Source organism: Nesoenas mayeri, assembly GCF_963082525.1.
Source record: "Nesoenas mayeri genome assembly, chromosome: 33".
NCBI classification, from domain to species: Eukaryota; Metazoa; Chordata; class Aves; order Columbiformes; family Columbidae; genus Nesoenas; species Nesoenas mayeri.
Window position 1 is genome coordinate 210132 of NC_137573.1, and position 14544 is coordinate 224675.

At 61.8% G+C, this 14544-nt stretch overlaps 1 protein-coding gene and 1 long non-coding RNA gene across 2 annotated transcripts in view; both read right to left on the reverse strand.

Annotated features, from left to right (window-relative positions):
- Positions 1–9018, reverse strand: part of NPHS1 (NPHS1 adhesion molecule, nephrin) — a gene marked incomplete at its 5' end in the record, with an annotated part of 39760 nt that extends 30742 nt beyond the window's left edge. Inside the window, 12 exon segments of the mRNA XM_080361536.1 lie at positions 576–681; positions 766–823; positions 1707–1813; positions 3534–3614; positions 4299–4431; positions 5889–6022; positions 6795–6876; positions 6946–7022; positions 7630–7681; positions 8381–8454; positions 8537–8718; positions 8997–9018. Of these exon segments, the coding sequence (XP_080217662.1) occupies positions 576–681; positions 766–823; positions 1707–1813; positions 3534–3614; positions 4299–4431; positions 5889–6022; positions 6795–6876; positions 6946–7022; positions 7630–7681; positions 8381–8454; positions 8537–8718; positions 8997–9018 (1108 nt within the window).
- Positions 9019–9935: 917 nt separating this feature from the next.
- Positions 9936–11376, reverse strand: LOC308051206. Its single transcript, XR_013923448.1, has 3 exons — positions 11289–11376; positions 10590–10652; positions 9936–10090 (listed from the first exon to the last, which is right to left on the reverse strand). It is a non-coding gene; the product is annotated as an uncharacterized lncRNA (long non-coding RNA).
- Between the last annotated feature and the right edge of the window lie 3168 nt (positions 11377–14544).

The window sequence follows — 14544 nt, forward strand, 5'->3', positions numbered from 1 at the left end:
GCCCCCTTTATACCCCACCCCCCTTAAACCCCCGCCCCTTTATACCCCACCCCATTGATCCCACCCCTTTTAAGCCCCACCCCTTTAAGCCCCGCCCCCTTAATCTTCCCTCCTTAAGCCCCACCCCCCTAAACCCCACCCTCTTTAAGCCACACCCCCTTAAATCCCGCCTGCCTTTAAGCCCCACCCTGTAAGCCCGCCCCTTCCATCCCCACCCATTAAGCCCCACCTCCCTTTAAGCCCCGCCCATTAAGCCCCGCCCCTTTAAGCCCCATTTAATTCTGGCCCCTTTAAGCCCCACCCCCTTAAACCCCACCCCTTAAACCCCACCCCCTTAAGCCCCACCCCCTTAAACCCCGCCCCTTAAACTCCACCCCCATTAAGCCCCACCCCCTTAAACCCCACCCCCTTTAAGCCCCACCCCCTTAAACTCCGCTCCTTAAATTCCACCCCCTTTAAGCCCCACCCCTTAAACTCCACCCCCTTTAAGCCCCACCCCCTTAAACCCCCACTCCTTAAACTCCACCCCCTTTAACCCCCACCCCCTTTAAGCCCCGCCCCCCCCATACACTCACCTATGGAGCGGGGCAGTTCTGGCCACGCCTCCTCCTCAGGCCCCGCCCCCCAATGACGCGTTTCCTGTTTGAGCTGGGCCGCCCTGCGCAGCGCCCCCTGGGGGGCCTGGGGGGGCGGAGCTTGAGCACAAGTGGCCCCGCCCACACCCCCCGGCCACGCCCACTCTCCAATGGCCACGCCCACACGTACCTTATATGGCGGGAGCCCCAGAGCGCGGGAAACAGGCAGCAGAGGGGGCGGGGCGGGGCTTAAATTGGGGCGGGGGGGGTTAGTGCAAGGGACCCAGGCGTCCGGGTGACATCCCCCCACCCCCACCAAGGGACCCAGGTGTCCGGGGACCCTCCCCCATAAGGGACCCAGGCATCTGGGTGACCCTCCAACCCCCCAGTAAGGGACCCAGGCATCCGGGGATCCCCCCCCAATAAGAGACCCAGACGTCCGGGGATCTCACCCTACATAAGGGACCCAGGCGTCCGAGTGACCCCCCAAACCCCAATAAGGGACCCAGCAGTCCGGGGATCTCCCCCCATAAGGGACCCAGGTGTCCGGGGATCCCACCCTACATAAGGGACCCAGGCGTCCGGGTGACCCCCCAAACCCCAATAAGGGACCCAGGCGTCCGGGGATCCCACCCAACATAAGGGACCCAGGCCGAGGATCCCCCCCCCCAATAATGGACCCAGGTGTCCGGGGACCCCCCATTATCCCCATAATAGGGCCTCAGGTATCCAAGTGACCCCCCCCAATAAGGGACCCAGGTGTCCGGGTGAGCCTCCAACCCCCCAATAAGGGACCCAGGCGTCCGGGTGAGCCTCCAACCCCCCAATAAGGGACCCAGGCGTCCGGGGATCCCACTCTACATAAGGGACCCAGGCGTCCGGGTGACCCCCCCATAGTGGACCCAGGCATCCGGGAACCACCCCCCGCCCCATAGTGGTCCCAGGCATCCGGGGAACCCCCCCATAAGGGACCCAGGCGTCCGGGGATCCCCCACCATAGTGGACCCAGGCATCCGGGGAACCCACCCCCCGCATAGTGGACCCAGGCATCCGGGAACTGCCCCCCCCCATAGTGGACCCAGGCGTCCGGGGACCCCCCCCCCCCATAGTGGACCCAGGCGTCCGGCTCACCTCGGGGGGGCCTCTCCCAGTGCTCCCAGTTCTCCCAGTAAGCGCTGCAGCCGCTGCCCCTCCCCCACCAGAGATGGGGGGGGTCCCACCCGCCCCTCCCCCCGCACCTGCAATGGGGGAGGGGGAGGGTCAGGGGGGGACCCCAAAAATGGGGGAAATCACCCCAAAAATTGGCTCCCCCTATTTATTACCCCCCACCCCCATTTATTTGGGGTCCCCCCCCATTTAATGGTTCCCACCATTTATTTGGTCCCCCCCATTTATTGTTTCCCCTCATTCATTGGGTTCCCCCCAATTTGGGGTCCCCCCTATTTATTCGGGGTCTCCCCCCAATTATTGGGTCCCTCCCATTCATTGGGTCCCCCCATTTATTTGGGGTCCCCCCCATTTATTGGTTCCCCCATTTATTTGGGGTCCCCCCCCTTTTCATTTGTTCCCCCCATTCATTGGTTCCCCCCCATTCATTGATTCCCCCCATTCATTGGGTCCCCCCCAATTTGGGGTCCCCCCAATTATTAGGGACCCCCCCATTCATTAATTCTCCCCCGACTGGGTCCCCCCCCATTCATTGGTTCCCCCCATTTATTGATTCCCCCCATTCATTGGTTCTCCCCATTTATTGGCTCCTCCCATTCATTGGGTTCCTCCCCCATTTATATGAGACCCCCCCATATATTTAGGGGACCCCCCCCATTCATTGATCCCCCCATTCATTGGTTCCCCCCATTCATTGATTCCTCCCATTCATTGATTTCCCCCATTCGTTGGGTCCCCCCCAATTTAGGGTCCCCCCCATTCATTGGATTCCCCCCAATTTGGAGTCCCCCTCATTTATTTGGGGTCCCCCCATTTATTGGTCCCCCCCATTTATTGGTTTCCCCCATTCATTGATTCCCCCCCAATTTAGGGTCCCCCCCATTCATTGGGTTCCTCCCCCATTTATTTGGGACCCCCCCCATATATTTAGGGGACCCCCTGTTCATTGATTCCCCCCCATTTATTGGTGCCCCCCATTCATTGGTTCCCCCCCTATTCATTGATTCCCCCCCATCCATTAGTTCCCCCCATTCATTGATTTCCCCCCATTCATTGTTCCCCCCATTCATTGGTTCCCCCCCCATTCATTGGTTTCCCCCCATTCATTGGTCCCCCTCACTCATTGGTTCCCCCCATTTATTGATTCCCCCCATTCATTGGGTCCCCCCCAATTTAGGGTCCCCCCCATTCATTGGGTTCCTCCCCCATTTATTTGGACCCCCCATTCATTGATTCCCCCCATGCATTGGGTCCCCCCCATTCATTGGTCCCCCCCATTCATTGGTCCCCCCCATTCATTGGGTTCCCCCCACCTTGGGGTCCCTCACATTCATTGGTTCCCCCCATTCATTGGGTTCCTCCCCCATTTATTTGGGACCCCCCCATATATTTAGGGAAGCCCCCTTAATTGGTTCCCCCCATTCATTGGTTACTCCCATTTATTGGTCCCCCCCCATTTATTAGGGACCCCCCCATATATTTAGGGAAGCCCCCTTCAATTGGTTCCCCCCATTGATTGGTTACCCCCATTTACTGGTCCCCCCCCATTTATTAGGGACCCCCCACTCATTGCTCCCCCCCCCCCATTTATTAGGGACCCCCCATTCATTGATTCCTCCCATTCATTGTCTCCCCCCATTTATTCCCCCCCCTTATCTTCCCCCCCCCCATATTTTATGCTCCCCCCATTTCTTCCCCCTCCCCCTCACCATCCCCCCCCCCCCCATGTTCCAGTGACCCCTCAATTCCCCAGGACCCCCCCATTTCCCCCCCATGGGGTGGGTGTCTCACCTGCTCCTGCAGGGGGCGCAGTCGCCCCCGGAGCCTCCGGGTGGCGCCAACGAGCAACCGCAGCCGCCGGCCCCGCCGCACCTGGACCCCCAAAACGGGGCACAATGACCCCCCAGTGACCCCCAGGACACCCCAATATCACCCCAGGACACCCCAATATCCCACAGGACCCCCCTGAACCACAATAACCCCCCAGGAGCCCCCAATAACCCCCCAAAACGGGGGCACAGTGACCCCCCAATAACCCCCCAGGACATCCCAATATCCCACAGGACCCCCTGAACCCCAATAACCCCCCAGGAGCCCCCAATAACTCCCCAAAATGGGGGCACAATGACCCCCCGAAATGGGGCACAATGACCCCCTAATAACCCCCCAGGACACCCCAATAACCCCCCAAAATGGGGTACCAGGACCCCCCAGTGACCCCCAGGACACCCCAATAACCCCCAGGACCCCCCTGAACCCCAATAACCCCCAGGACCCCCCAATAACCCCCCAAAATGGGGCACAATGACCCCCCAATACGGGGCACAATGACCCCCCCAATAACACCCCAGAATCCTCCAATATCCCCCAGGACCCCCCTGAACCCCAATAACCCCCCAATATCTCCCATGACACCCCAATATCCCTCCAGGAACCCCCCTGATCCCCCAATAACCCCCTGAACCCCCCAAATTCTTCAAGACCCCCCAATATCTTCCAAGACCCCCCTTAACCCCTCGAACCCCCAAAATACCCCCCCGTACCCCCAAATCTCACCAGCGCCCCCTGTTGCCTGCTCAGCCGCCTCCTCTCGTCCCCCGGCGCCGCTTTTGGGGGGTCCCGCAGCCCCCGCACCCCCCGATCCAGCGCCCGGCGGGTCCCGGACAGCCCCGCCACCCCCACGGCCAGCCTAGGGCACCCCGAAAACGGGGGGACCCCGAAAACGCCGCGTCAGGGGCTCGTTTGGGCGGGAAAACGTGGGGTTTGGGGTCCCCATTGAGAAAAACGGGGGTTTTAGCGGGAAATCGGGTCCCATTGAAACCAATGAGGGTTTTGGCGGGAAATTGGTCCCCATTGAAACCAATGGGGGTTTTGGCGGGAAATCGGTCCCATTGAAACCAATGGGGGTTTTGGCGGGAAATCGGGTCCCATTGAAACCAATGGGGGTTTTGGCGGGAAATTGGTCCCCATTGAAACCAATGGAGTTTTGGCGGGAAATCGGTCCCCATTGAGTCCAATGGGGGTTTTGGTGGGAAATCGGGACCCATTGAAACCAATGGGGGTTTTGGCGGGAAATCGGTCCCCATTGAGTCCAATGGGGGTTTTGGCGGGAAATCGGGTCCCATTGAAACCAATGGGGGTTTTTGGCGGGAAATTGGTCCCCATTGAAACCAATGGGAGTTTTGGTGGGAAATCGGGTTCCATTGAAACCAATGGGGGTTTTGGCGGGAAATCGGTCCCCATTGAGTCCAATGGGGGTTTTGGCGGGAAATCGGGTCCCATTGAAACCAATGGGAGTTTTGGCGGGAAATTGGTCCCCATTGAGTCCAATGGGGGTTTTGGCGGGAAATCAGGTCCCCATTGAGTCCAATGGGGGTTTTGGTGGGAAATCGGGACCCATTGAAACCAATGGGAGTTTTGGAGGGAAATCGGGTTCCATTGAAACCAATGGGGGCTTTGGCGGGAAATTGGTCCCCATTGAGTCCAATGGGGGTTTTGGCGGGAAATCGGGACCCATTGAAACCAATGGGAGTTTTGGACGGAAATCGGGTTCCATTGAAACCAATGGGGGTTTTGGCGGGAAATCGGGTTCCATTGAAACCAATGGGGGTTTTGGCGGGAAATCGGTCCCCATTGAGTCCAATGGGGGTTTTGGCGGGAAATCGGGTCCCATTGAAACCAATGGGAGTTTTGGCGGGAAATTGGTCCCCATTGAGTCCAATGGGGGTTTTGGCGGGAAATCAGGTCCCCATTGAGTCCAATGGGGGTTTTGGCGGGAAATTGGTCGCTATTGAACCCAATGGGGGTTTTGGGGTCCCCACTGAACCCAATAGGGGTTCTGGGGGGAATTGGGGTCCCCATTGAATCCATTGGAGGTTTTGGGGTCCCCATTGAACCCAATGGGAGTTTTGGGGGGGTTTTGGGGTCCCTATAGAACCCAATGGGAATTTTGGGGCCCCCATAGAACCCAATGGGGTTTTGGGGTCCCCATTGAGTCCAATGGGAGTTTTGGGGGGAAGCGGAAGGTTCTGGGATCCCAGGGGATATTTTGGGGTACAATGGGCTATTTTGGGGTCCAGGGGCTATTTTGGGGTCCAAGGGGATATTTTGGGGGTACAAAGGGGTATTTTGGGGGTGTTTTGGTACCTGGCGGCCTGCAGGGTTTTGGGGTCCCCCCCCAGTTTCAGCATCAGGTGGTTCAGCTGCCGCTCCAGGGGGCGCAGCCGAGCGGCCAGGGGGGGCAGCCGGCCCCATAGACACCCCACGGCGACCCATAGATCCTGGGGGGGACACCTCAAATCAGCCCCTGAACCCCCAAATCACCCCACAGATCCTGGGGGGACACCCCATAGATCCTGGGGGGGATCACCCCAAATCAGCCCCCGAACCCCCAAATCACCCCATAGATCCTGGGTGGTCGCCCCATAGATCCTGGGGGGACACCCCATAGATCCTGGGGGGATCACCCCATAGATCCTGGGGGGATCACCCCAAATCAGCCCCTAAACCCCCAAATCGCCCCATAGATCCTGGGGGATCACCCCATAGATCCTGGGGGGGACACCCCAAATCAGCCCCCGAACCCCCAAATCGCCCCATAGATCCTGGGGGGGACACCCCAAATCAGCCCCCGAACCCCCAAATCACCCCATAGATCCTGGGAGGACACCCCATAGATCCTGGGGGGACACCCCAAATCAGCCCCTGAACCCCCAAATTGCCCCATAGATTCTGGGGGATCACCCCATAGATCCTGGGGGGACACCCCAAATCAGCCCCCGAACCCCCAAATCACCCCATAGATCCTGGGGGGTCACCCCAAATCAGCCCCTGAATCCCCAAATTGCCCCATAGATCCTGGGGGGACACCCCATAGATCCTGGAGGGGACACCCCAAATCAGCCCCCGAACACCCAAATCACCCCATAGACCCCCAAATTAATCCTGACCCCCCCAATGACCTTTGACCCCACCCCATTGACCTTTGACCCCCAGGACCTTTGGCCCCACCCCATTGACCTTTGACCCCAATGACCTTTGACCCCCCCTCACCTGGATGAGGCTCTTGACAGTGGGCGGAGCTTCGGGGTCAAGTTCGGGGTCAAGTTCAAGGTCACGCTCAGGCTCCGCCTCCCTGGGAAAGGGCCCAGATTAAGCCCCGCCCCCTCCTTAAGCCCCGCCCACCCCCCCAGGCCACACCCACCAATGGCGGGAACTCTCCTCAGCCAATCGTTGCAGAGCCCAAAGCACCAACGCGGGGGGGTAGCGGCTCAGCACGGCCTGTGGGGGGCGCACGGGGTCAGGGGACCCAGGAGTGCCCCAAGGGACCCAGGAGTGCCCCAAGGGAGCCAGGAGTGCCCCAAGGGAGCCAGGAGTTCGGGAGGGACCCAGGAGTTCAGGGAGGGACCCAGGAGTTCGGGAGGGAAGGGACCCAGGAGTGCCCCAAGGGAGCCAGGAGTTCAGGAGGGACCCAGGAGTTCAGGGAGGGACCCAGGTGTTCAGGGAGGGACCCAGGAGTGCCCCAAGGGAACCAGGAGTTCGGGAGGGACCCAGGAGTGCCCCAAGGGAGCCAGGAGTCCAGGGAGGGACCCAGGAGTGCCCCAATGGAGCCAGGAGTTCGGGGGGGGACCCAGGAGTGCCCCAAGGGAACCAGGAGTTCGGGAGGGACCTAGGAGTTCGGGAGGGGACCCAGGAGTTCGAGAGGGGACCCACGAATGTCCCAAGGGAGCCAGGAGTTCGGGGGGGACCCAGGAGTTTGGGGGGAACCCAGGAGTTCAGGGAGGGACCCAGGAGTTCTGAGGGACCCAGGAGTGCCCCAAGGGAACCAGGAGTGCCCCAAGGGACCCAGGAGTCCAGGAGGGACCCAGGCGTCCGGGGCTCCTCCCACCTCCGCCTCCCGCCTCCAGCACTGATTGGCCGCCTGCATCAGCTCCTGTGATCTGTGGGGATGATTGACAGGTGGGTGACGATTGACAGGTGGGTGATGACTGACAAGGATGATTGACAAGTGGGGATGAGAAACTGCTGAGGGTGATTGACAGGTTGGGATGAATTGGCTGGTGGGGATGATTGACAGCTGGGGATGATTGACAGCTGGGGATGATTGACAGGGTATTTGCTGAGTAGAGATGATTGACAGGTGGGGGTGATTGACAGATGAGGCTGATTGACAGGGGTAATTGATGGGTGGGGATGATTGACAGGTGGGGAATGACTGACAGGTGGGGAATGACTGACAGGTTGAAATGATTGACAGGTGGGGAATGATTGACAGGTGGGGAATGATTGACAGGTGGAAATGATTGACAGGTGGAAATGATTGACAGGGGGAAATGATTGACAGGGGGAAATGATTGACAGGGGGAAATGATTGACAGGGGGAAATGATTGACAGGGGGAAATGATTGACAGGGGGAAATGACTGACAGGTGAGGAATGACTGACAGGTGGGGAATGACTGACAGGTGGGGAATGACTGACAGGTGGGGAATGACTGACAGGTGGGGAATGATTGACAGGTGGGGAATGATTGACAGGTGGGGAATGATTGACAGGTGAGGAATGACTGACAGGTGGGGAATGTCTGACAGGTGAAAATGATTGACAGATGGAAGTGATTGACAGGCAGTTGCTCTCACCTGATTGGCTGCTCCACCTCCAGCCCCGCCCCCAGCACCTCCGCTCGCCTTTTGCACACGGCCCGAACCGCCCCCTGGGGGGGTGGGTGGAGTCAGTCAGGCCCCGCCCACTTCCGGCTCCGCCCCCTCCCCAAGCCCCATCCCCCTGTCACTCACCAGCACTTCCGGCTCCGCCCCCGCAGCCCCGCCCACCGCTGGCCCCTTGGGGGGGGTCAGGCCCGCTGGCCACGCCCCCAGCTGCTGATTGGTCCGGTTTAGCTCCGCCCCCAGCAGCTGCAGCTCCACCCCTCGCCGAAGCTCCGCCCACCGGCGGGACAGCCCCGCCCCCAGCGCTGCCTCTGAAAGGGACCCAGGCGTCCGGTGACCCCCCCCCAAGGGACCCAGGCATCCGGTGACCCCCCCCCAAGGGAACCAGGCGTCCGGTGACTCCCCCAGGAAGGGACCCAGGCATCCGGTGACCCCACCCAAGAAGGGACCCAGGCGTCCGGTGACCCCTCCCAAGAAGGGACCCAGGCGTCCGGTGACCCCCCCCAAGGGACCCAGGCGTCCGGTGACCCCCCCCCAAGGGACCCAGGCGTCCGGTGACCCCAAAGGAGGGACCCAGGCGTCCGGTGACCCCCAAGGAGGGACCCAGCCATCCGGTGACCCCCCCCAGGAAAGGACCGAGGCGTCCGGTGACCCCCCCCCAATAAGGGACCCAGGCATCCGGTGACCCCCCTCCCATAAGGGACCCAGGTGTCCGGTGAGCCCCCCCCAAGGTACCCAGGCGTCCGGTGACCCCCAAAGAGGGACCCAGGCGTCCGGTGACACCCCCCCCCCCCCCCCAATAAGGGACCCAGGCGTCCGGGCCCCATAGCTCACCCAGCTCCAGCGCCGCCTCCTGGGCCCCCCCCAGGGCCCCCCCCAGCCCCCCAACTTCCTGTCGCAGCTGCTGAACGGCCCCGCCCAGCGCCGGCCCCGCCCCCTGCAGGGTCAAAGGTCAAAGGTCAGTGATACCCCCCCCCTCAACCCTCAACAAGGACCCCCCCCGAACTCCTGGGTCCCCTCCTGCACTCCTGGGTCCCCCCCCGAACTCCTGGGTCCCCCCTGAACTCCTGGGTCCCTCCCCGAACTCCTGGGTCCCTCCCCCAACTCCTGGGTCCCCCCCCCAACTCCTGGGTCCCTCCCGAACTCCTGGGTCCCTTCCCGAACTCCTGGGTCCCCCCCGAGAACTCCTGGGTCCCCCCTGAACTCCTGGGTCCCTTCCCGAACTCCTGGGTCCCCCCAAGAACTCCTGGGTCCCCCCCAGAACTCCTGGGTCCCTCCCGAACTCCTGGGTCCCCCTCTGAACTCCTGGGTCCCTCCCAGAACTCCTGGGTCCCTCCAGAACTCCTGGGTCCCCCCCAAACTCCTGGGTCCCCCCCAGAACTCCTGGGTCCCTCCCGAACTCCTGGGTCCCCTCTCACCTCCGTCTCCAGGTGCCGGTACCTGAACCCCGAGTTAAGGACCAAACCAAAGGAGCAGTTTTGGGGGGACTCCCCTATATTTTGGGGTCCCCCCCCATTTTTGGGGGTGTCTCTGTGGGTCTTTGGGGCCCCCCATGAATTTTACAGCCCCTCCATGTTTTAGGGTCCCCCCCATGTATTGGGGTCCCCCCTATTTTGGGGTCCCCCCCCATTTTGGGGGTGCAGCGGATTCCAAAGCAGGTTCCCCCGAATCTTCTTCACGGTCCTGGGGACACAAATCACGACCCCCCCACGTTAAACTCCACCCCTCCCGGACGCCTGGGTCCCCCCGAACTCCTGGGTCCCTTGGGAACTCCTGGGTCCTTTGGGGAACTCCTGGGTCCCTTCCCGAACTCCTGAGTCCCCTATTTCGGTCCCTCCCAAACTCCTGGGTCCCCTCCCGGACTCCTGGGTCCCTTGGGGAACTCCTGGGTCCCCTATTTGGGTCCCTCCCGAACTCCTGGGTCCTTTGGGGAACTCCTGGGTCCCTTCCTGAACAACTGGGTCCCCTCCCGAACTCCTGGGTCCCTTGGGGAACTCCTGGGTCCCTTGGAGAACTCCTGGGTCCCTCCCGAACTCCTGGGTCCCTCCCGAACTCCTGGGTCCCTCCCGAACTCCTGGGTCCCTCCCGAACTCCTGGGTCCCCCCGAACTCCTGGGTCCCTTGGGGAACTCCTGGGTCCCTCCCGGACACCTGGGTCCCTCCCGGACGCCTGGGTCCCTCACCTGGGGTGTCTCACGTGCCGGGTGACGAATTCCCAGATGGGGCCACAGGAGCCCGAGCACAACCTGGGGGGGAGGGGAGAGAAATGGGGGTCAGGGGGCGGGAGGGACCCAGGAGTGCCCCAAGGGACCCAGGAGTTCGGGAGGGGACCCCGGAGTTCGGGAGGGGACATCGGAGTTCCCCAAAGGACCCAGGAGCGCCCCAAGGGACCCAGGAGTTCGGGAGGGAAGGGACCCAGGAGTTCGGGAGGGAAGGGACCCAGGAATTCGGGAGGGAAGGGACCCAGGAGTTCGGGGAGGGACCCAGGAGTTCGGGGAGGGACCCAGGAGTTCCCCAAGGGACCCAGGAGTTCGGGAGGGGACCCAGGAGTGCCCCAAGGGACCCAGGAGTTCGGGAGGGGACCCAGGAGTTCGGGAGGGGACCCAGGAGTTCGGGAGGGACCCGGGAGTTCCCCAAAGGACCCAGGAGTGCCCCAAGGGACCCAGGAGTTCGGGAGGAAAGCGACCCAGGAGTTCGGGAGAGGAGGGACCCAGGAGTTCGGGTGGGAAGGGACCCAGGAGTTCGGGAGAGGAGGGACCCAGGAGTTCCGGAGAGGAGGGACCCAGGAGTTCGGGTGGGAAGGGACCCAGGAGTTCGGGAGAGGAGGGACCCAGGAGTCCCTCGGGGTTTTTGGGGTGAATTCGGGGCTTTTTGGGTCCGACCTGCGCAGCATCGGCCCCGGGGGGGGCGGCAGCTCCATCTCGGTTCGGGCCCAGCGGCCCAGAGCGGCCGCCATGGCGGCTCCACCGGAAGTGGGAAAGCGCGGGAACCGCGGGGCATCACGGGACTTGTAGTCCCGGCGGGGTCGGGATATAATGGGACTCTATGGGGCCGCGGGGCATCATGGGAGTTGTAGTCCCGGAAGTGGGTTTAAACAGCGGTCTATGGCGGCGCGGGGTGTGATGGGAGTTGTAGTTTCGGGTATAATGGGACCCTAGGGGCGCCGCGGAGCATCATGGGAGTTGTAGTCCCGGAAGTGGGAGCCCCAAGCCATTAATAGGGCTCTGGGCAGAGGGGTAAAACCATTATGGGGTTAGGGAGGGGTTCCCCCATATTTTGGGGGTTTGGGGGGAAATGGGGGGAGGGGGAGAATTGGGGACCCCCCCCAAGGGTGGGGGAGGGGTTAAGGGGTCCCCCCCCAAAATTCCACCCACTCGAGGGACTTTTTGGGGGGTTTTAGTCACTTTATTGCCAACTCCCCCCACCTCAAATTTTTTGGGGGGTCCAGCGCTGCCAGCAAAGAATCCACGGCCCTATGGGGGGATAAAAGGGGGTGTCGGGGACCCAGGAGTGCCCCAAGGGACCCAGGAGTTCAGGAGGGACCCAGGAGTACCCCAGGGAACCCAGGAGTTCGGGAGGGACCCAGGAGTGCCCCAAGGGACCCAGGAGTTCGGGAGGGGACCCAGGAGTGCCCCAAGGGCCCCAGGAGTTCAGGAGGGGACCCAGGAGTTCGGGGGGGACCCAGGAGTGCCCCAAGGGACCCAGGAGTTCGGGGAGGGACCCAGGAGTCCGGGGGGACCCAGGCGTTCGGGGGGGGACACGGGAGGTCAGGGAGGACCCAGGAGTTCGGGAACGGACCCAGGAGTGCCCCAAGGGACCCAGGAGTTCAGGGATGGACCCAGGAGTTCAGGGAGGGACCCAGGAGTTCGGGGGGGACCCAGGAGTTCGGGAGGGACCCAGGAGTTCGGGAGGGACCCAGGAGTGCCCCAGGGACCCAGGCGTTCGGGGCTCATACCGCAGCCGCCCCCGCAGCGCCCGGCGCCGCCCCCTCAACAGCCGCAGGACGGGGTCACCCCCTAAATCTGGGGGGACATGGGGGGCAGGGACCCATAAGTGACCCCCATGGACCCACAAGTATCTCATTGGACTCATAAGTGACCCCCCAGACCCATAAGTGTCCCCCAGACCCATAAGTGACCCCCAAGTGTCCCCCAGACCCATAAGTGTCTCCCAGACCCATAAGTGACCCCCAGACCCATAAGTGACCCCCAGACCCATAAGGGAACCCCCCAGACCCATAAGTGCTCCCCCAGGACCCATAAGTGACCCCCATGGACCCACAAGTATCTCATTGGACCCATAAGTGACCCCCCAGACCCATAAGTGACTCCCAGACCCATAAGTGTCCCCCAAGTGTCCCCCAGACCCATAAGTGACCCCCCAGCCCCATAAGTGTCCCCAAGACCCATAAGTGTTCCCCAGACCCATAAGTGACCCCCAAGTGATCTCCAGACCCATAAGTGACCCCCCAGACCCATAAGTGTCCCCCAAGTGTCCCCCAGACCCATAAGTGACGCCCAGACCCATAAGTGTCTCCCAGATCCATAAGTGACCCCCAGCCCCATAAGTGCCCCCCTGGACCCATAAGTGACCCCCAGCCCCTCACCTGGTTCCTGCTGCCCCCCAGCCCCATTGTGCCCCATAAGTGCGCCCCACGGATCCTGCAGGACAAACAGACCCATAGATCAGCCCCATGGATCTGACCTATGGGTCAGCCCCATGGATCAGCCCCATAGATCAGCCCCATAGACCAGCCCCATGGATCAGCCCCATAGACCAGACCCATAGATCAGCCCCATAGATCAGCCCCATGGACCAGCCCCATAGATCAGCCCCATAGATCAGCCCCATAGATCAACCCCATGGATCAGCCCCATAGATCAGCCCCATAGACCAGCCCCAGGGATCAGCCCCATAGATCAGCCCCATGGCTCCGCCCCCCATCCCCCCCCCACCTTCTGGCCGCCGCCCCTCGGGGGCCGCTGAGCATCATGGGAGTCACATGACCCCAAACATGGCCGCCGGTGCTCAGCATCATTGGAGTCACATGACTGCAGACATGGCCGCTGTTGCTGAGTGTCGTGGGAGTCACGTGACCCCAAACATGGCCGCCATTCCTGAGCATCATGGGAGTCACGTGACCCCAGACATGGCTGCAGATTCTGAGCATCACGGGAGTCACGTGATCCCCAAGATGGCTCCCGTTGGGGAGCTTCAGGGGAGTCACGTGACCCCAAACATGGGTCCTGTCGTGGAGCATCATGGGAGTCACGTGACCCCAGACATGGCACCTCCCCCAAGGCACCATGGGAGTCACGTGACCCCACACGTGAGTCCTGCTGTGAAGCGTCATGGGAGTCACGTGACCTCAAAGATGGCTCCCGCCGTGGAGCATCATGAGAGTCACGTGATCCCAGACATGGCCGCCGCTCCTGAGCGTCATGGGAGTCACGTGACCCCAGACATGGCCCCTCCCGCGAGGCACTATGGGAGTCACGTGACCCCTGCCATGGCTCCTGCTGTGAAGCATCATGGGAGTCACGTGACCCCAGACATGGCCGCCATTCCTGAGCATCCTGGGAGTCACGTGACCTCAAGCATGGCCGCTGTTGCTGCGGTTCATGAGAGTCACGTGACATCCAAGATGGCTCCCGCCGTGGGGCATCGTGAGAGTCACGTGACCCCAGACATGGCCCCTCCCGCAAGGCACTACGGGAGTCACGTGACCTCAAACATGGCCGCCGCTCCTGTGCATCCTGGGAGTCACGTGACCTCTCACATAGATCCTGCCGCAAGGCACTATGGGAATCACGTGACCCCAAAGATGGCTCCTGCCGTGGAGTATCATAGGAGTCACGTGACCCCAGACATGGCCGCCGGTGCTGAGCATCATGGGGGTCACGTGACCCCGTATTTGGCTCCGGCCGCAAAGCATCATGGGAGCGGCTCCTCATTGGCCGTGGGGCCTCCATGGGGTCACGTGACTCCGGATGTTGTCGCTGAGCATCAGGGGAGTCACGTGACCCCCGACATGGGTCCCGCCGTGAAGCATCATGGGAGTCACGTGACCTCAAACGTGGCCGCTGTTGCTGCGCTTCATGGGAGTCACGTGACCTCCAATATGGCTCCTGCCGTGAA